The following is a 22,066-nucleotide window of genomic DNA, read 5'->3' as shown; positions in this document are numbered from 1 at the left end:
TATTCTGGTCAAACTAACAATGCTTTCAGGTACGGCAGACATGCGATGACCAAACCAAAAAAAGATATATATTTATATACTGAGCTCGGTCTCTTGAACTGTTAAAAGGGACGCGAATTAATGTTTCGGTAGCTCGAATATATTTGCCTACGATTTAAACTTGTGAGGGTAAACTCTTTACAAATACATTTGGGCTGGTGGCCAGTTTACCTGATGTGTGGCGTCGGCTTGGCAATGACCAAGTATTGTATGGCGGCGTGCTGACGATGACCGAACTACAGTGTACAGTATGGCGGCGTGTTGGTGATGGTCGTGCATGCGTATGCATTATGTTATGTACATAAACACACGTGTTGGTTCACCTACTACGGTGGCTGGTCCAGCCTGAAAGTTATAATCTAGGACACATGATACAGCGGGGTTACTACAGTCAGAATATCGTCACACGGTGTCGATTCTAACTTGACTGTGTTGAAAATGTCAAAGATCTTAACCGTGTAACACGTGTTTTATGTCGTTCTTCAACTGGATGGATGCCTGTGCATATTTCCTACAATTGCATATATTCTGTTTATAGAAAAGACGTCATGACTCCATATGTACTAAAATAGATGATGAACCGTGACAGAGGTCATATTCTATCGGAAAGTAACCAACCAGATATCAGCCTTCTAAAGCGTAGATACCCTGGAATGACATTTTATCGTTATTTTGTCAGGTAACATAGGTACGGGAGGCGTAACCAGCAGGTAAAACGTCAGGAAGACTACTGTACGATCTCATTCTGACACAGGTGTATAACAACGAACCTCGCAAACGTGACAAAGCTATGAAGTGTAACATGAAGGATTTAGTAATATCTGTGATCCTGTTTTTATACATACAGCACATACATATAGTGGAATGCACGTGTGTCCTTTCTCAGCAGAGATCCACTGAATCCTTCAGAGAGATGTTTATGGGGCGATGTCTTCATTACCAAACCGTCATTAACAGTCCGGAATTCTGTTCACAGTAAGTTTCCTAATGACCATGTTCATGTTCTCGGCTTAAACAAGTCACACGTGCTAATCAAAATGTCGTACTTTGTTTAGTTTAAGCTTCTTGATACAAACATAACAGTGATGATTAATTCAGTGATGGTAATAAGTTTTATAATGTTGATTATTGGTTTCATAATGGAACTAATTCAGTGATGAAAATTAGTTTCATAATGTAACTGATTAAGTGATAATACTTAATTTCACAATGATCCTAATTCAGTGGTGATAATTAACTTTACAATGTTACTAATTCAGTGATAATTAGTTTATATAATGTAACGAATCCAGTAATGATAATTAATTTCATAATTGAAGTAATACAGTGGTGATTATTAGTCTCAAATTAAACTAATACAGTGGTGATATTTATTTTCAAAATGTTACTAATTCAGTGATAAATTTATTTAATGTATCTAATTCACTGATGATGATGATTAGTTTCACAATGTAACTAAATCAGGGATGATAATTTGTTTCACAATGTAATTGATTCAGTTATAATATTCAACTGGGCCATTTCACTTTGTGTACTTGAAATATTTATAATGAAAATAACTTAGTATTCTTATTCAAATGCTCAATTCTGTTCAGTGTAAATGTTTTGTGGGAAAAAAATTGTGATGCAAGTATACCTCAGGTACAGAATACTTTTAGGACAGCCTCATTAATGCCATGATAGAAGCCTCTACCAGACCATATCAACACATATGATCGATAGAATGGTACCTAGTAAAAATCTGATAATGTATATCTTGAGCTGAAATATTCAAGTTATTTACTTTTAATTGAGACACAAATTATTACATTTTATAATAATCACTCTAATTGACTCGTACATATAGATATGCACAGAAGAGTATTATGTATACAAAATGACTGAGGTATTGTGTATACAATATGACATAGAGATTATGTTTACAAAATGGAAACCCATTGGTCACCTCATTTTAAATAACGGACACAGGTTAAAGAATTTTCATCAAAGCTGTCATAATTGCCTCGCTTTATTTTGATTAGGTTTTCCACGTAATTGTAATGAACTTTCAAAGTATTTGTGAAATTCGTGTTTGTTTTCTTACACCTCCCTAACCTAACGAGATTGTAAAATGTAGTATGGTATGATAAACACCTCCGTATTTAGAACTTATCCTTATCTAGTATGTCTCCAGAACTAAAACAGAACTTACGCAAACAATTATGTTATGAAAGGTTAATATTGACAGACCCGAATCCTAATCTTTGTGTGTCGTTTGACGTCCAGAGGACGTGATAGCTTATTCGGCAAAGCATCGGTCTATCACGTAATCTTAGGTGTCACCGTTCCCTTGTCGCTCTGGATGACAGACGACGGACCTCTCGTATATTGTTCAGCGAGATGACAACCAATTACTACAAGGAAACAAAGTTGATTAGCTGATAAGGGGGTGATAAATCCAACAAATAAACACGATTCTTTGTACTTGTCTTTATAAACGCTTTTGATCTAATTCTGTATCAGAAATAAATGACGCTCTCCTGTTTCTCAAGATACAGTATACCCCTGTACTGATTAGTATTCTATACTTGTCATTAATTTAGACCTAAGAACTGTACACTGCTGTGGGAGTTATTCCTCCAAGGATTCGCCTACCAACCTCCATGTAATACGTCTAGTGAAGGCTTCCGTCCCTTTGTGAGAGCAGCATATCACAATACCCCGAGAGACAAGGTAAGAGAAGACTCGAATAATCAAATCAGTACTTCGAACAAATGTTTAAATAAACACGAATTAAGTAATAATCAATTATAACAATATATTGTCATTAAATCACTATGTTATCATTGATACCAGAGACACAGCATGATGAAAAAGATTTCATGGCAAGTGCTCGTACTATTCGCGTTATAAACTAAATCTAAAGACTGCTGTTATTGCGATTCCGACAAAGGGATATCTACCACATTTTGCAGAGTAAGAATATTTACCTAATCTTCATGAATACTAGTAGCATGTCTGAAACTAAATTCTGCAAATATTTGACTGCTATCAGCAGCAAAATGAGGAAAATTATGAGTAATAAAATACACAAAAAACATACGGATGGAAAACATCTTTTAATAAACAATGAATCAAATTGTACCAAATCGATATTTAGTAATTCTAGGATTCCAAAATCTGAAACCCAGGTGTCAGCTGATAAAAAACATCAAGAAAATACCAGCATGGCAACAGAATCATAATTCAAACTCAAATTCCATAAATTTCATAAAATATGAACAAAAGAAAGATTAACATAAAGACTCTTGAAAAAATTCAAGGAGAATAAGACCACATGTTCAGGAGGAGTATGCGCCTTCTGCTTCATCGACGACACCCGTCATATAAACCTTGGTCAAGTATTGTTGCGTTCTCAAATGCTAACATGATATATAATAACGGAAACAACAGGCAAACTACTGAGCATCAAATGCGTCCAGCATACCTCTCAAAGAAATAGAATATTTCTCAATGAGGTGACTATGGCTAACATCCCTATAGTTTTCATCACTCTGCATTTTTGTCAGTCACTTGACGACTTCCTACACGAAAAAACGTGATAATAGTGTAAGTCCTTCAATATCGAATCAGCTGTGACATGTAAACGCCATTGGTTGGAGATGTAGAGATATTGCTATCCAGAAATGGAAAATTCACAATAGGGAAGTTGAAATCATCACGTTTATCATATAACTCATTGGAAAGCTGTCCATGTTGGTTTCGTTGTAGGAAAAAATCGGTATAAACAGCTGATGTAGAAGAGCTTAAGGTATCTTTGATTTCCAGCTCTGGTTTATACATACGATGGACGTACTTATAATACAAGACGTCATATATATATATATTTGAAGGTGACTTTACAAGGTTTTTTCTTTTTTTTTTTTTTTTTATAAATTCAGCCTCGTATGTAAACCAAACATTATAGAATAAAATGCCAAAATTATGTTGGGGGACCTGTGCACTAGTCACCTCATCGCTTTTGAATATATAGTTGGAACTGCGAAAATTAAGACCAGCGAGATAACACAGTCTACCTAACCTTAAGGCAGCTGTTTGTTTTTCACAAGAAAATCTATTCCGTGAGAAAGTATCGTATTGTGAGCAGGATTTCCTATTCTATCGTCATCGTGATTTTGAAATGTTAATAATGTAACTATGAATCCTGTTTGTTTTAACTGTAACAAGGAGTCGCTGTGTAGCTGATAACCACAAATTGTATAAAAATTATAACCTCCTTACCAGAAATGACAACTAGCGCACGACTTTATCCTGATTTCTACACTTCCCGGTTTATGAGTTTACACAATAATATTCGTTCCGAAAAAATGTTCGTTTTAATCTTTTGTGTCAATGGTGTCAAGTCTCAAGGTAAATAGAATTTGTCTGGGTTTTTTCAACAACTTCAAATCTCTGTCTCCATAATGTACCTTTACCTTTAATTTACCTGTTTATTTCGGTTAAAGATATAGAATGACACACGGAGTTGGCCTTGCTCATGAGTTACGTGAGACGAATAGTGGGTCTACCAAATAAATTGCACATGACTTGTAGGTTAAATGTATAGCTGTATTGTAAATATTGCGGTCAATTGATGTTATGATAAAGTGTAGAGGAGAGAAGGATAAACTCATGTGAAATATATGAAATATAATGCTGAATTCGGCGTGTTGTTTGAATTTATTTAAATCTTTATAAATATTATATTAAGTATAATATATATAGATACGTATATAGATAAATATAAATAGGTATATATAAATATTGCAAATATAAACACCAAAAGAGGTCTTATCACTGTTGATCTTTTTTGTCATTTCCATTTCAGAATATTTTATAATTTTATAGACAAAACGAATAGTTTATGAAAGTCGCAATGTACAAATCAGTCAGATAATGAATATATAAAATGAAAGGTATGGAATACTACACAAATATTACATTAATACATTATAGGTTACAAAATGATTAGTACCATTTTTGATTGTAATACCGTCCCCTAATCATTACAACAAGAATCAGGCACCTGGAATGCAGCATCGATAGTGCTTATCTGTTGTTTTTTTCTCTTTTCTCCTTTTCTTTTTGTGCTTTGAACACATTATCTGTATTACTTTACTCTTTGTTAGAGTCTGTTGATACATATAGGTCAATCATATTCGTTCAGAAAGAGATGGTATTACCTCTGGTGCTTTGCGTGACACAAATAGTTTTTTTTTTTTTTTTTTTTTTTTTTTGGTAATTTTCACTTTTTTGTTTTCTCTTTTTTTTGAAAACCACCATGAGAAATACTAAGAACATCAATTTCTGTCTCAATTATTGAAATACAAATTGGAAATATCAACCTTTGATTTATCTGTGACCTGTTAAATTGAACATCACGAGATTGTATAAAAGCATTATAGGTAAGGGTAATCTATAATGTACATTAATGACTGCAAAATGAAAAAGAAATATTAATTTAAAAAATCGAACACATACCATCATAACATTTCCTTAATAAATCTTTGCTATTTTCATATTGTATGTATCATGGTGTCAGAGAATTAAAATCGACGTACAAAAACTTTCAGGGTGTCTAAATATAGACAAATCGTAGTTCGTAGATGCAATGTTTTATTAATTTTAATACAATGCCAATTCATCTTGCAGATACAGAGTTATTTGATGGCAAATTAAACAACAGATTTAAACAAGAAACATTACAATTGTATAACTAAAAAGATACCCTTGGGTCATACAATAATCCCACTCTTCCCCGAAGTATTACTACAAAATCATATTTTTCGTGAAGCATAATTATCGTGGTCTTTTTAAAAACAGAATTCGTTGGCGTTTATACTTATGGATAAAGATAGCTCATTAAATCAAAATATACTAATTCATTGACATCTGAACTCGTGGATTCAGATTACCCAAGAATTCAACGAGAAAAAATCAAGTTAAAAATAATAATTTTACTGCAGGGTGCGGTTGCAAAAATCAGAACTGACCAAAATCGACTTCTTAATAAAGAGGAGCTGCGCTCTAATTCCATGATAAAAAATGGCCTTTTCAAGCCTAAGTCAAACGTTTTGTAAAATACTCTCACGGAGTTTCTACTATTTGATATTTAACTTTGTCATTTAGTGGGTTCAATATTTAAATGATTTATTAATAAAGTTGAACTAAGAGGATGCTTATTGTTTTCAGCATATCTTCTGGTCAGGTGTCTACAGAATGATCGACAGGTATACTTATGGTGGCCGAAAGCTGACCGCCATCGACGACACCTTAATAGGTTAGTTCTGGAGGTATTCGAATGGTCAGTTGATCACGTCATTATTGTCAACAGATACAATTTAATAATGCGTGTTAGAATATACACATGCACTTGCCCCGCTCCTTTGAGATTTTAGAATTTCTTTAGTTTTCTCTCAGACGCCTCTCGGGCTTCAAAACTTAGGCCGTCAGCCTCACAGACGATTCCTAATAGGACGAAACGACTGTATGATGCATTTTAATTCATCATTTGGCTCTCCTGTCTTTAATTCTGAATTTGTATTTAAGATGGTATTCCTTTGTGTTGAAACCTAGGAGAAGATTGAGGAAAATCATATTCGAAATGAAAACATTTATATTTGTTATAAAAAAATCTCAATGTGTATTGTTTTCTATAGACGGTTATATATATAATACGTTTTCACTCTAGATAAATGAAACGTACTTACGAAACACATTGCACCAACATTGTACTAACGTATATCTAGAAAGTCTAAAACGATTCCTGCAATACTTACACAAAATCTAACATACTGGAACTTCCTGTAAAATAAGGTTATATTAACATATTTTAATCTATTTATTTTGATTATTTGAAAATATCTGTTTCAGGATACTTAGTAGACGGGTTCGACTTTTGTGGAAGTACGACTTCAGCGGATGGGAACGAAGTGAATATAACGTCATGTCCCAGGTGTCCACATTCTGCGAGCACTGCATTCTGGTCCATAGCATCAATCAACGTGAGTAATAAAACAACAGCATAGAATATACTTGATTGATGATATGTGCATTCTTAATTAGCAAAAGAGTGATACTGATAAAGTTTTAAATCTTTACAGAAATAATGTTATATTTTTGAAAACTTGGATAATTCAGGTATTCAGATAAAACGCTTGTCAAAAATCAAATACATGAGAAACAAATATTTAGTCCTTTTCAACAGTTGAGATGCCCAACCATCAATCCCGAATTACTTATGTCGTAAATAAGGCTTTATGTTGATATCCGACAGTGAGATATTTCTGTGTATGTTGTAAATATGTGTATACCACATAAGAAGTGTGTTTGATTAAATTCATTTCATTATTTGTTTACATGTAGTGTAATGATATTTTATATCGAATAATATGTCTGATATATCAATAACTATTTAACTTCGATACATATGTAGTATTTATTTTATTAATCAATTGATTAGTATATATGATATAGGATAACGATATTGATGTGATTTACATAATATCACCATTGTTGTACATATATATATTTACATATATGATTTATCAATAATAAGGTACATTTAATTTCATTATGATTAGTATGCACTCGATGCTAAAGGAGCCATCAAGATTATGTTGAACTCTAGTCGCAGTCCGGCAATAAGGCAGTCGTCGTGAGTATTTTCAATTTTTTGTTTAAACATGAGGCAGATTGTTTCCTCAATGGTGATTGTGAGTTTCTGGACACAAATATTTGAGTCATGGATCCGTGCTTTTTAGTGGACTCATTCAAATTTAGGGAACCTCTATGTCCCTTTGTATCTAAAAATGGCGCTCTGGACTCAATAGACAAAGTCTATAAAACTGGTTTTGCCGTTTGCAAGCAATCACTGAATGATATTGGACATGTCAAGAATCAGACAATTTCATTTTATTTTTTAACTAAGAGTCGTTGTATAGACCAAAGCGGTTCTGCCAAGTTGCAACATTCTTTTAATCTCAACCTTGCTTATTTGCTCTTTTTTCATACCTTTTTTGTCGATGTAGGAAGGATATGGCATATAATTTGTCTGTCGCGTGTGAACGATATGGTATATAATTTGTCTGTTGTTTGTGGACGAGATGGTATATAATTTGTCTGTTGTGTGGACGAGATGTTATATAATTTGTCTGTTGTGTGTGAGATGGTATATAATTTGTCTGTTGTGTGTGGACAAGATGGTGTATTAGTCGACAGTTGTGTGTGGACGAGATGGTGTATTAGTTGACTGTTGTGTATGGACGAGGTAGTGTATCATTTATCTGTCGTGAGGTGATGAAGTTGTGTATTATTTGTCTGTTGTGTGGACGAGATGGTATATAATTTGTCTATTGTGTGTGGACGAGATGGTATATTAGTTTACTGTTGTGTGTGGACGAGGTGGTCTCTCATTTATCTGTCGTGAGGTGATGAAGTTGTGTATTATTTGACTGTTGTGTGTGGACGAAGTTGCTTACCGTTTGTTTAGTGCTGGTGATAAGGTTTGTACAATTTTTTTCGTGTGTAAACGAGATGGTATATTAGTTGTGGTGGTATACAATTGGTCTGTCTTGTGTGTACGAATTTGTCTTGAGTTGACGAGTTGGTATATTATTTGTCTGTCGTGTGTGGACGAGTTGGTATATTATTTGTCTGTCGTGTATGGACGAGATGGTGTATTAATAATCTGTCGTGTCGTGTGAATTATCCTTCCGTCTTTCATTGACAAGGTTGTATATATTGTGGGTTTTTTGTTTTATCTTTATCTTATTAGACACGGATATCAATATGTCTGGTTTTTGCAGGTTTTTTTTTACCAAGGAGCTCCCAAACATACACCAGCCAAATGTTACGAGCGCCCACGTGCTGCTTGTCCACAGCATAGGATACCAACCAAAGTAGGTAACACGACCAGTGATTATGATTTCTCACGTTGAAACGAATACTGTTTTATTCGGTCTATCGTTTCTCATATCAGAACACGCTATTTTATGTCGTCACCATGTGGTCAGTTAAAAGTAAGCATTTCAAAAACAAGCCAGCCAGCGTTGCTTTGAAGTAATACATTGTACGGTGTGCAACAATACTTCAGGATATGTGGGGCTAACAAAAAATGATAATAAAGTGCCTAGGCAAAAAGTAGAGGAAACTTTGGATTTGGAAAATAAGTGTTCATGCATGGATGAATAAATTGCATGTTTTATACTACTGAACCACTTTCCCTCTTGTATATGCTTTTGTAGATCAACCCTGCCAACGGAAAATTAAGGATGCTAGTTCAAGTCAATGTTAAAAATATATATGAATCAGCATGGAAACGTATTACATCTATGCGCTGTGTATCTACATTAGTTTTATATTTTCTTTACAACTCTAAATCGAAATTTGAACCAAGGAAAATAAAGGATGTTACATTTTTAATTCTAAAGATACATGGGGATAAAAGTGTCCGATATTTTAATAGACATTTCAATGTTGTTTTATTGTCAACAGAGAAAATTGCTCAAGTCCATCAGTGAAGAATCTGACGACAATATTGACGTCAAGAGGTATCAGCACCGTATGCGAGGAACAACCAAGGTAAGATGGTGCTTAATTAAGCATATTTTCCCCCCTTAATATACTTTTTTCATTTCTGTATAGCAACATTACTGCTTCCGAAACATATAGTGTTTCCATACCACAGTGATTTGAGATACCATGACTTGTTCCCTATATCACGAAATTTGGCGGTCGTTGAGAAACAAAGCTGGACATGTTTGATACTTGTCAGTATATCTGATGGAGTTTCATTGTTGTTTACTATATTCTTATTTGGGAAGGTGACATGACTTACAGTACCTGGATTGATCAAGAAGTGATGGGTGTCGTTGATGAAGTAAGAAACATCTGGTCTCGTTCTCTGGTGTCTTCGTGGGGTTCCATGTGTATCTTTCTCGTGCTCATATATGCCTAGATTTCATCGACTTTCGAGCTTCTGTTGACATTGTAGTATTTCCCTTTAGACCTACCATCTATTAGAAGTATCGTTTGTAGGTAACATCCGTGGTATGCTGATTTACAACAATATTTCAGTTCTTGCTAGAAAAGGATTCATAAAGTGCATTATTAAAATTATTAACAGTTAAGTCATATTTCATCGAAGCTGATCCATCATGCCACTATTTGTTCCAAAAATACATTTACCAAAGCAAGTAGGTCATCGAGATTAACTTCAAGGATGTTTCAAGATTCTGTATAAACACCTTCTGCAAAATTTCTTCGTCATCCATGATGCCAACTTGATTTTAAGTCTGATTCTACTGTTACAGAGATGTAGTGCTGCTTCAGTGTGCAGATTTCCCCTCAAGCACAGACTGTGACAACATCCTTATCTCCTCGGGATCAGACAGACAGAGTGCTCATGTTTCCTTCATCACGGCTGTAGTATTGAATTACGTGTTTCAGTCGTTCATGTCACACCGCTAACGACTGACTTCTTTTTTGTTATTTCAGCTAAAATTAGACTGTTAATATGTCCTATCCCGTGTTTTGTTTATTTCCTTTTAATACTGCTCAAACTAACACCTTTCGCACGTGAACACTTTAATTTATATATTTCTACATTTATAAACCTTAATTCGTTGTTTCTATGTTGTTTATGTTAGCCATCAAATCACAATGTAATTATAATTGTGCTGATAAAGTTGAACTGAATTGTATATATCGTAAACACATGATGACTTGATCCATTCTCTATCAATATGATGTCATTGATTTTATAATAAAGTTATATAAGTATTTTTTTTTAGTGTTATTCGATTATTTAGTCGATCAAAACCTATAACATAATACACAAACAATTCTTTTTAGACAATCTTACAGATATTTAATGTTATATAACAAAATCATTTCTTATATTACAACTTATAAAATGTCTGCTACGTTTCAATGATTACTCAGTCACCATCTTCAGACGGTTGACCAATGCAAAGCGTATTTGCGCTTCCGGCTGTAATATAATTCTAAGTACACTTATCTGGAAAAAATATGACGAAATGACGCAAAGACTAGAGTAAAAAAAGGTTGAATCGGCGATCTGAGAGTGTAACGTGGGAGTAGCTGAGAAGTCTCTTACTGGGAACAGAAGACACAACGGCATTAAGTTCAAGAAAGCTTACGTTTATATACACCAAAATTATGCAAAGACAAGATATATAATTACAAAAAAACAGGAATACTACACACAGCTTTCACCCAACTTTCTCACTAGATAAAGTCTTTCTACACGGGCCCAATCCAACGTGCACCGGTCCAAGAGCGTCGACAACAATTGTCCGATGAAAACACGCAACAAAGTTCTTTACACAAAAGTTTGAGGACCTTTCCAGGTCTGTCTGCATAGCCAAAACCTCAGGCTCAAAGACGAAACTTGCGTGTTGCAAGTGAGTATCATACCACAATGTAGTGGTCCATCAATGACATAGTGCATCCACTGGCACCGCAGCTGCCCTCTTGGTATGTCACATCTTCATAAGTTGTGCACGATAACTGGTCCAGTATAATGACTCAGTTCTGAGCTCTGCATCCTCAGGTCCGCAATAAGTGCACAGTCTGTATTAAATCTGTGCCTGTATAATGCGCATCGCCATAAATTATTCACTGAGCGACACGGCCAGGTAGAGCACTCTCATGGCTCCTGCTCGTGCGTCCCCAGTGTTAACTCACCTGTCCTCGCTACGGAACTCCCTACGCGTCAAAGTACGACACAAAACACGACACATAACAACATAAAATACGGAAATAACGTACAGGAATATACGCGATCGTGACAGAGAGTTCTATTCCATAAGGTGTAAACCTGGTCGTGGGAGTGCATGGGCGTCCAATCCTATCTAATTTTCCTACTGACTGTAATATGAGAACGTCTATTCTATATGCAGTATACCTGTTGGACAAAGAAAATATTTAAATATAGTAACGCAGATCATGCACACACATTTAAGATACAGTATCGTTGGATAGCTGTGCGAAAGGATAACACAATAAAAATGGTTGGCTTATATTACGGATTGAAAACTAAACGGAAACTTCGTGAAGTTATTACTAAATAGCGATCACAGGAGCATTAGAATTTATCGGTGAAGTTAAAAGTGGTCTTCATTCGACTGTTGGCTGGGTCGCCCTTGCAACAAACACAACGTAAGATCTACCTGAGCATAAGTTTGTGTGTACAAAATGAATGAAAAATAAGAGTAATATAAATTTAATGAAAATAAAACTTCCTTTCTGACGGTATGAGATTTTAAAAGATTCATTGCTGTGTCATTTCTATATACATATCAACTACGAGAGAATTGCACAACGTACGCACAAATGTGCGATAGCTTATGTCGTCCAATTTTCCCATCTTGCGCACATCGTGCAGACATCGCGCGCACGTTCTCAGTGCGATGAGACAACGTATGTAAAAATGAAGCTCGTTAACTTCATGGAGTCATATGTAATTGTATGTCGCTGATTACATTTGTATATGTTATTAACTGTTTTGTTTTCACTAGTGCATCACAAGCATTTCTCAGTCATATGATAAACAGAAGCTGACTTTCCATTTCATTTAGACTGATGAAACTCGTCATAATTCATTATTAATTTATCCCACTAATTCTTCGACTTGTCTCTTGCTTTGACCAATGGGTGCTGTAAGTGCTTTGTCGTGAACTTTTAAAATTGTTTTTATTCATCATCATTGGCACGGTCTAATTAATTTGACCTGTGACAATTTATACATAAAAACACATTTTTTACTTCAATTGATTAAGCACACATTTATCGAACCATTCTCTTATGTTTTTCTTGCAATATAATGGACGTTATGCTTCTAGAGGGGAATTATATTACTTGTATAACATAGATATAATCATCTATCTAATTCTTCAAATGTAAAACCTATTCGGCTTATTATTGATGTATATTGATATTATGCCTTGTCCAATGTCAAAGGGCATGTATCGTACGGCTTATAAGCAGTGGGTGTGACACGAATACCGACAAAGTTAGAACAGCTTAATGTAAACCGTTTAGAGACATGTTATTGATGTAATCCTTGTCACAGTTGTGTTGACAATCAACAAGAAAACTAGTGAGCACAAATTAAGAAACTAATAATACAAACTATACAACCTACTGTAAATGGAACATGTTAAAATCAGATTAACTACTGCGGTCTTCTTTTATGTACAGGCAGAGCGGGATGACCAGGTTTTAACTCTTTAGAAATGTACCACAAAAGAATTACGTAAGATTCAGTGTTGTGGTAAACGTGCTAAATAAAAATCCAGACAGGATTCGGTGTTTTAAAAATTCAAAATGTACTTCAATTTTTTATTGCATGATTACAAACAAAACAAACATTGTAATCAATAGCCTATCTGTGTGGAAGGCCCACGGAAGGTGATTTTTCAATGTGTCCTATATTTTGTTTGAATGTAACGGAGAACAATGACAGCATTTAAACAGTAGAGCAAATTTAAGAACAACATACCACACATTCTAGAATTTATATGTATATGAAATGAAGTCGAAGTTATCATTAACTTGTCCAATACTACAAATGAACGGTGCCAAAACATAGCCACTATTCAAGTCAATCCTTATAGGCTCCAAACTATATGTATATTTCCTTTAACAAGAATCCATATCTACAAAATACTCGATCCTCGGCATATAATTTTAGTCTCCCATCAGTACAAGGTAAAGAATCTACAACATTCTACTTTACAGGCGCAAAAGAATGGAATTCTCTTCCAGATTATATTAAAAGTATACCAAACAAGCTTAAGTTTCAAGCTTTTTGGGAAATCCAAGGATATATGTACTTTTGGCTTTATTTATAAATATCACTGGCTAATACATTAAAGATGTAGCAAACAACTTATTCATGATTATGTAAAACATGTTATATGTGCCATATATTCATATGTTTTGTATACAAATCTGTACATCTTTATCCTGAATAAATATATTATCTTTATTATTATATTAAATACATTTTGTCAACAAATTCGAGACAATTAACATGATTGAACGACGTTTAAAATGGTAACAAAGTAAAGCAGGGATTCTACTCTCTATGTATTAAAAATATTGATATAGTGTCATCTTATTACCACGCCCTGTCGAGTGACCAGATTTACTTCAAGACATAAAATACGATAATTCTATTGGCGTCATCATATATGTTATTTCCTTACATGGTATTGACATTAATCTATTCATTTCCTCGTATCAAGATCCATACCTTGAAACCTATTCTTGTATCTTTCAAATAAGACACGTCGCGTCTTTGTCACTTTAAGGAAAAATTATCAATATATCAGAGAGCTTATCAAAAAAAGTCATAAAACTCTGTCAAGTGCTTTTATTTTGTCCTTTTTCTAAATGAAAATAAATGTATCTCTCATTTTCATCGTATATGTTGCCAGAATTCATCAGAAAATACGTCCCTGTCTTGCTCCCCCTCCCCCGTCTTTACCTGAAGGAAGCCATGCCAACCCTCAGTGACAACCTTATTGACGATATGATACTCGTAGTACTATTTCCCCCTCTTACTTATTATATACAAACGATTAATAATAATAATAAATAAGGCGTATGTTAGAGGACAGTTCATGTGCCGACATATCTAGAATGACACGTACTTAAGCACTGTTTTTACACATTGTCTCTCTTTCTTTAGACTACTTGGCGACTTATGTCCTGACCAAGCAGACATTTTAGACCGTTACATAAAAGTTTGGTCGAGATGTGTTCTGATCAAGCATAGGTAGGAGATTATTACTTCCAGCAGAATACTCACTGACACGGGCAAAACACAGGTATGGAAATCCACACGAGAAATTAAGAATATGTTCTCTGGGTACATAAAGCAGTATTACAATGCTAGCAGTCTTAAAGCGACATTTACATACAACACATTCTTATCTAGATAAAAATAGCAGTATTATAATGCTAGCAGTCTTTAAAGCGACATTTGCATACAACACACTCTCCTAGATACAAATAGCAGTACTATAATGCTACAGTCTTTAAAGCGACATTTACATACAACACATTCTTATCTAGATAAAAATAGCAGTATTATAATGCTAGCAGTCTTTAAAGCGACATTTGCATACAACACACTCTCCTAGATACAAATACCAGTACTATAATGCTAGCAGTCTTAAAGCGACATTTACATACAACACATTCTTATCTAGATAGAAATAGCAGTATTATAATGCTAGCAGTCTTTAAAGCGACATTTGCATACAACACACTCTCCTAGATACAAATAGCAGTACTATAATGCTACAGTCTTTAAAGCGACATTTACATACAACACATTTTTATCTTGGTACATATTAGAAGTACTATAATGCTAGCAGTCTTTAAAGCGACATTTACATACAACACATTCTTATCTGGATACAAATAGCAGTACTATAATGCTACAGTCTTTAAAGCGACATTTACATACAACACATTCTTACCTGGATACAAATACCAGTACTATAATGCTACAGTCTTTAAAGCGACATTTACATACAACACATTCTTATCTGGATACATATAGCAGTACTATAATGCTACAGTCTTTAAAGCGACATTTACATACAACACATTCTTATCTGGATACAAATACCAGTACTATAATGCTACAGTCTTTAAAGCGACATTTACATACAACACATTTTTATCTTGGTACATATTAGAAGTACTATAATGCTAGCAGTCTTTAAAGCGACATTTACATACAACACATTCTTATCTGGATACAAATAGCAGTACTATAATGCTACAGTCTTTAAAGCGACATTTACATACAACACATTTTTATCTTGGTACATATTAGAAGTACTATAATGCTAGCAGTCTTTAAAGCGACATTTACATACAACACATTCTTATCTGGATACAAATAGCAGTACTATAATGCTACAGTCTTTAAAGCGACATTTACATACAACACATTCTTATCTGGATACAAATAGCAGTACTATAATGCTACAGTCTTTAAAGCGACATTTACATACAACACATTTTTATCTGGATACATATAGCAGTACTATAATGCTACAGTCTTTAAAGCGACGTTTACATACAACACACTCTCCTGGATACAAATAGCAGTACTATAATGCTACAGTCTTTAAAGCGACATTTACATACAACACATTTTTATCTGGATACAAATACCAGTACTATAATGCTACAGTCTTTAAAGCGACATTTACATACAACACATTTTTATCTTGGTACATATAAGTAGAATTATAATGATTTTAACCTTTAAAGCAACAAGTTTCAAATTTGGCCGAAATAAAAATGTTGCTGGGTTTCCCACTGATTATCTATGGATCAAATTAATATTTATTATACAAACAACAACAGAGTCCTGATAATGATGAACAAGCCTTGTTGTTTTCTGTGTTCATGGCACCTCTACTCACAAGTTAATGCTTGGCGATTGTTAAATTGAGATGGTCTAATGTGTTTTTATCACCGAAAGTCTTGTATACGCAAAAACATTATATATTGAATCACCATAGCATCAGTGATAAGCGTTTCCCCGAAAAGCTTATTGTCCATGATGTTGAAAGTGAAATTCATTTGATCAAGATTCTCGTCATTTTATCAAACTTATTTGAACTTATTCGGAGAGGAAGGCAAACGTGTCGCTTTAAAGTCTTTGCTGGTTTCAGCTATACTTGTTTAAGATTCTAATAGATGTTTTATTCAAATAATTTTGTAAAAAAAGGTCACCTTTGATAATCACAAAAAAATATTCAGGAAAGAAATCGTACAAAACTGTGTTAAATATCACTAAGTTAAGTGTACTTACCTACGATAGAAGTAATTTAAATGTGATTTAGCGTCATTCACTTCGATGATCGAATACCAAAGGCGAGGTTGAGTCACCCATTAAGTTCAGAACTGCTGCTCTACACCATTTTCTTTAATAAAATGTAAGTTGTACCGTATAGAACACCCATGTGGGATAACTCTCGCACTTACTCTCGTGAAGTACACGGCGTTTCTTTAATGTGTAAATCCTTATGATCAAGTACGCCGCCATACGGGATGGGTGTCATTGTGTGATAATATAGATAGTAATGGTGTGTCGTTATCGGCATTCCAAGTCTTAATTCAGATACGTCTTGACATCCTTTTGAATATTCGATGTTTAGATATAATGTATGGAAAAGCTACGAAACGATACTGTATTGATTAATAAAGTAAAATCAAACAAGAATCACAGTCATACAATTGATATGTCACGATTTCAAAATCTTGAACTGATGCTGGAATAGAAAACCGGTCCAAAGGAAATAATTCGCCACGGAAAACCCCTTCTTGTAAATATTGAGAAATTAATGTCTTGAGGGTGTGCATATTGCGTCATGTTATCTCGTTTGCCCCTATATTTGCATTTATATATGAAAATTACCAAATTTATTTTCTAAAATTGCTATGCTAGATTATGACATTGATTTCGATAAATTTGGGGTTTCCTCAGTTACATCTTTTGTTTTTCAAACTTAAAGTCTTTCGCGGAGCAATGCAATGAGTAGAGCACTACAATAAGAAACAGTATCGACAATTTAACATGAACGATAACGTGGTAATATGAAAGCAAAGGACGTAGATGTAATACCAATATATTATCCAGTCTTTGATACTTCAGTAGTTCATCATCACTTGCCCTCAGTGCGCGCATGGAGCATGTCATGGTATGCCTTCAATTTTGCCATGAACTTTTCAAGGGTGCAAAGAGTGATAGTGAGCGTAACAAATAGAGTATCGGGGATGGTATTCACCATCATTCTCTTCTGAATAATCATATACGGATGCTATCAGATTGTCGCGATGCCCTCACGGTCTTGTGTATGGAAATACTCGGAATTAGAATACTCAACAACTAAAATTAAAATTAACAATTTAATAGGTGAATGTACAAAGCGTAGTAATAAAGTGAATTTGGAATCGGATGCTATACACAACACATAAGGGAAATAAAAATAATTCCTTCTGGAATCCGAGATTACATACAAAGCACGGTCTTATTAATGATGATTCCGCTTGGGAAGAAGTTGGAAGCTTATTCAGTCTATAGGCATATTATGGGAGGACAAAGGGAAATCTGCAACGTTTACAAATCTTCAAGAACTACAGTGGGCATTTCGACCAGTCTTGAACGTTCTTCTTTTTTTTTCTATAAACAGAGAATACATGGTCAGTGTCCGGGCTGTATTTTGGCGAGGATGAAGCAATGAAAAAGTGTCGAGCCATTTTGTATTTCTGTTCCAGCCCAAAATGCAATTCACATTTTAAGACACTGACCATGTATCCTATCTATTCTGTAATCCTTATTAAAAAATCTGACTTCAACAGGTTGTTGGCCTGTCAAACTTTTTAACCTAGCGTTGACGTCACTCTAAATTGTGCCTGATGACGCACGTCACTGCTTCGTGAGGAAATATAGTTCCACCTCAGTGGATAAAACGATATACGAATTTTCGTAAATAAACATGTTTGTCACAACAAATGAAATCGCTTGTTTCAACTTTTATTCATATTTCTAAATGAATTATTTGAGTAAGGAAGTAATTCTGTCGAACCATGCACGTGCTTAAATACCGCTGTTTTCCGGCACTGCTGAATATCGCAAACATATATGCTGCATGTGTTTTCCGACAATGACAGCGCCGGATGCAGGATAAAAATATTTGATTTTTTTTTCGACTCTGTACACTGCCATACTCCTATCCTTGATATTCCAATGGATACAGTCACTATAGCTCTCTGCATTCCCGGAACAATGGCGAAAAGGAAGGTCCACGTGCGATATCTTGTGGATAAGACAAGAAGACAAGTTTGATGACCCATTCGTGTACTATTTTTTGTTTTATATTTTTTCTTCGCTTAGTTTACGTGCAAAAATCACTGCTACTACTAGAATGTTCCGTGTACCTCTATTGACCAACGCGAGACACAGACAAGTTTATCAATATTTCAAAAACCTTCTATTACGGCTCCGTTGTTCTAATGGAAAGCTGAGACCCAATTCAATTATTTCTTGTTTCTTCATCGGCCCAAATGTCAGTGGGTTTTTTGGCAGACATAAGTAAACGATCACGATAAAAAAAAGATTAAAAAAAAAAAAAAAAACGTAGCTGAGCGTCGAATCGAGCGTCGAATCAATGGGAAGACAATCGGAAATGATAGGCGGCGCTCCGTGTCACTACCGCCGAGAATCGTCTGCTTACGGAGGACAGAATTAGCAGCATGGTAACGTACCGTATTTTGAAATATTTAATATGGTTGTGCACATCCCCCTCTTTCCACTGCAAAACAATATATTTAAAACGAAACTATCTAATTCAGACTCTAATTAACTGTCCCAGTGAAATCGGACAGATTACATGACAGTCCCTGCTAATAATCACCAGGCCATGACAGTATCGTTGGCGCATTAGTTTCGGACCCTTAATCATTTCTCGCTAGATACGCTTTTTCTTCGAATTGGCACCAAACAAATACACAACTGTGTTGAAATGGGTTTATACTTTAAGGTTTATGGAACAAACTATTCAGTGTTGCATCCGTTTATTTAAAAAGAACTATAATAAAAACAAGTAAAAATCGCACACCTGAATCGGAAGACTTATCGTAACCAGTATACGTCCCTGTCGTAACCATGATTGCACTTCTGTTTTTTTGGCTCAGACATGCAATATATATATATTTAATGTCAAGTCTAAATTTCATTATAACAAAAAATATAAGAAATCACACATTAAATTAACAAAAAATATAAGAAATCACACATATTAAATTAAGAATAACATTTCATTCTTCAATATCCGTATTTCAGTCATGAAAATGTATTTTTTTTCATTAGTTTCATTTGTTCTTTTTGTTCATTTAAGGTTTTGTAGAAGGTTTAGGATAATATGTGATGGAAAATCATTCTTCAACATTTTTATTGTAGATCAGATTTTATGTATGATGGGCACTGGAAAGCAATGTGGTGTCTTAGAACTCTGACTTCTATACAGTATTTCAAATGGACCCAATGACTGCATCCTTCAAATGTGCATTCTCCCCATTTCAGAAATTCATCAAAACCATGGTTTTTCATTTTATCTGGTTTCCATTTCAAGCACACGCAGCATGGATCGCCTTCTTCAACAAATTCAGAATCATCTGAATCACACTGAGAAACAGTGCCATCTGTTATTTTCTTAGTCGAAGGCCGAGCTATTTCAGAATCACAGATTTATAAGGTGGGGTAAACTTGGCTGTCTTCTTCAACTTTAAAGACACTTTTGGAGTTGCTTTTAATGAAGATGGTGGTTTTTCTGGAACTGTTGATTTCTTGTTTTTGGTCATTGTACATGCACAGGAACATGTTTTCTCCCATTCTGATCGATTCTCCTGGTAATGTTTTATCTGTTGTACAACGCTTTCTGCTGTGATAGGTTTACCACCCACAACTTTGGATACCACTTTCCTTGGCTTCATCACCTATGCAGATTTCTTCAAAAGAACATCCTTCTTATGTTGAAAAAAAGGTTGCAGCTTGACCACGCATATAAACAGATTTAGTTTCATGAGTTAACATTTCATTGTCAACAGCTTTAGTCTTGGCAATGGCAGGAATGAATGCCATTTCGTCAACTGCAGCAAATAAAAAGGCTATATACCACATTTCATGCAGGAAGCAAAAGGTTGATGACAGAAAAACTTATATTGTACTCCTTGCATCCAAGTTCATGAGTGGAATGTCTTGAGATGGAGGAAACCGAGTACTCTCATAAATTTTGAGTACAGATTGTTATAAACCTTTTAGAAAGGTTCAAAACTTTCAATATCTAGTGGCTGGAGCAGACAACTGGTATGTGGTGGTAGAATGAACAAAATTATATTGTGTTCCTTCACCCAAACTATGATTCCCAAAGATATAGGGAGCAATGTCTGTCATTTAACAAGAGCAGTAGCTCAGAGAGATCTCTACTCTGCACAAAAGTGTGTTTCAAGATAATAACTGAAAATATCCATATGACTCCACCCAGTCTTGGTCATTGTGCCATTTGCCCCCGTTGTTGCACCTTCCAGCAATTCAGACCTCATATGTACGCCTGGAAATATGTAATAAGGTGGAACGGTAGTTCCAAGAGCATTACCAGCACCTAGAATGGTGATTGTATAGGACATTCCAATATTCCAATACACATTGTCTTCTTGTCTGAAAGAACTATTGGTGGACAATGGATGTCAGAAATTGCCTTTACATCAATATTGTAGAAATTTTGAGGCTTGCCTGTCAAGTTGAGTATTTTCTTTAGCTCCTCAAAATAAGCAGTTACTTTCACCTCTGAAGTTCCTTTAGCTCTTGTAATAAAGCTAAATTTAACCATAGGGTATTGAAATTCCTTTACCATTGGAGAGAAAGAGGATGCGAAATCACGGAGACTAAAATCTACAGCAAATTTGGTTGCCAGATTGCCAAGTTCCGAGCGAGTATAAACATACCTAACATTAGTTGATGTTGTAATGTGATTTACAAGTCTGGCCTTTTGTTCCATGGAAAGTAATGGCTTGCTTGGTCCTGCGACCTTACAGTTTCAAGATTCATAGCACCAATGACCCTTTGTTGTAGAGTGGTTCCCATTACATTAGAAAGCCTTGCTGCTTTTTTGACATGAATGTTCTCTTCAGTGACTTTAAGATGTGTATTCAATAAGGCACAGGGTTTTCCATAAGAGCCGGTCGCTGGCAAATTTGACCGGCTACTTTGATCATTTGGCCGCCTACACCAATCTAGTTCCGTAATAATGTTCCGTACACGACTACACGTACATGGCAGGCCAGTCTCCTACTTTCACTACACAGCCTACTACTAACAAAATTAATGGAAAACCCTGAAGGCATCCATTCCATAACAGTGATAATCCCTTTTCATACATGGCTTCTAAAAAAA

The 22,066-nt window shown here is 34.8% G+C and overlaps 1 protein-coding gene and 1 pseudogene across 1 annotated transcript; one reads left to right on the top strand and one right to left on the bottom strand.

The window, feature by feature from the left end:
* The first annotated feature begins 173 nt into the window (after positions 1–173).
* LOC132558115 (ADP-ribosyl cyclase/cyclic ADP-ribose hydrolase-like) lies at positions 174–10,796 on the top strand. Its single transcript, XM_060222644.1, has 8 exons — positions 174–1,014; positions 2,622–2,751; positions 6,250–6,337; positions 6,931–7,061; positions 7,641–7,714; positions 8,865–8,957; positions 9,553–9,639; positions 10,371–10,796. The coding sequence occupies exons 1-8, from the start codon at positions 830–832 to the stop codon at positions 10,525–10,527; spliced, it is 945 nt and encodes a 314-aa protein (XP_060078627.1). The 5' UTR covers positions 174–829; the 3' UTR covers positions 10,528–10,796.
* Positions 10,797–20,856: 10,060 nt separating this feature from the next.
* LOC132558131 (uncharacterized) lies at positions 20,857–21,757 on the bottom strand (annotated as a pseudogene).
* Between the last annotated feature and the right edge of the window lie 309 nt (positions 21,758–22,066).

Source organism: Ylistrum balloti, unplaced genomic scaffold (genome assembly GCF_031769215.1).
Source record: "Ylistrum balloti isolate Yb309-2 unplaced genomic scaffold, AGI_CSIRO_Ybal_v1 Utg370758, whole genome shotgun sequence".
NCBI lineage: Eukaryota > Metazoa > Mollusca > Bivalvia > Pectinida > Pectinidae > Ylistrum > Ylistrum balloti.
The sequence above is the reverse complement of the archived record's forward strand: the minus strand, read 5'-3'. Positions and strand labels throughout refer to the sequence as shown.

Excerpts from the sequence above, each read along its gene's own strand:
- LOC132558115 (XM_060222644.1), top strand. The coding sequence starts at position 830 with ATGAAGTGTAACATGAAGGATTTAGTAATATCTGTGATCCTGTTTTTA. Across the intron at positions 1,015-2,621 it reads AGTCCGGAATTCTGTTCACA|ACCTAAGAACTGTACACTGC; the intron begins GTAAGTTTCCTA and ends TCATTAATTTAG. Across the intron at positions 6,338-6,930 it reads CATCGACGACACCTTAATAG|GATACTTAGTAGACGGGTTC; the intron begins GTTAGTTCTGGA and ends TATCTGTTTCAG.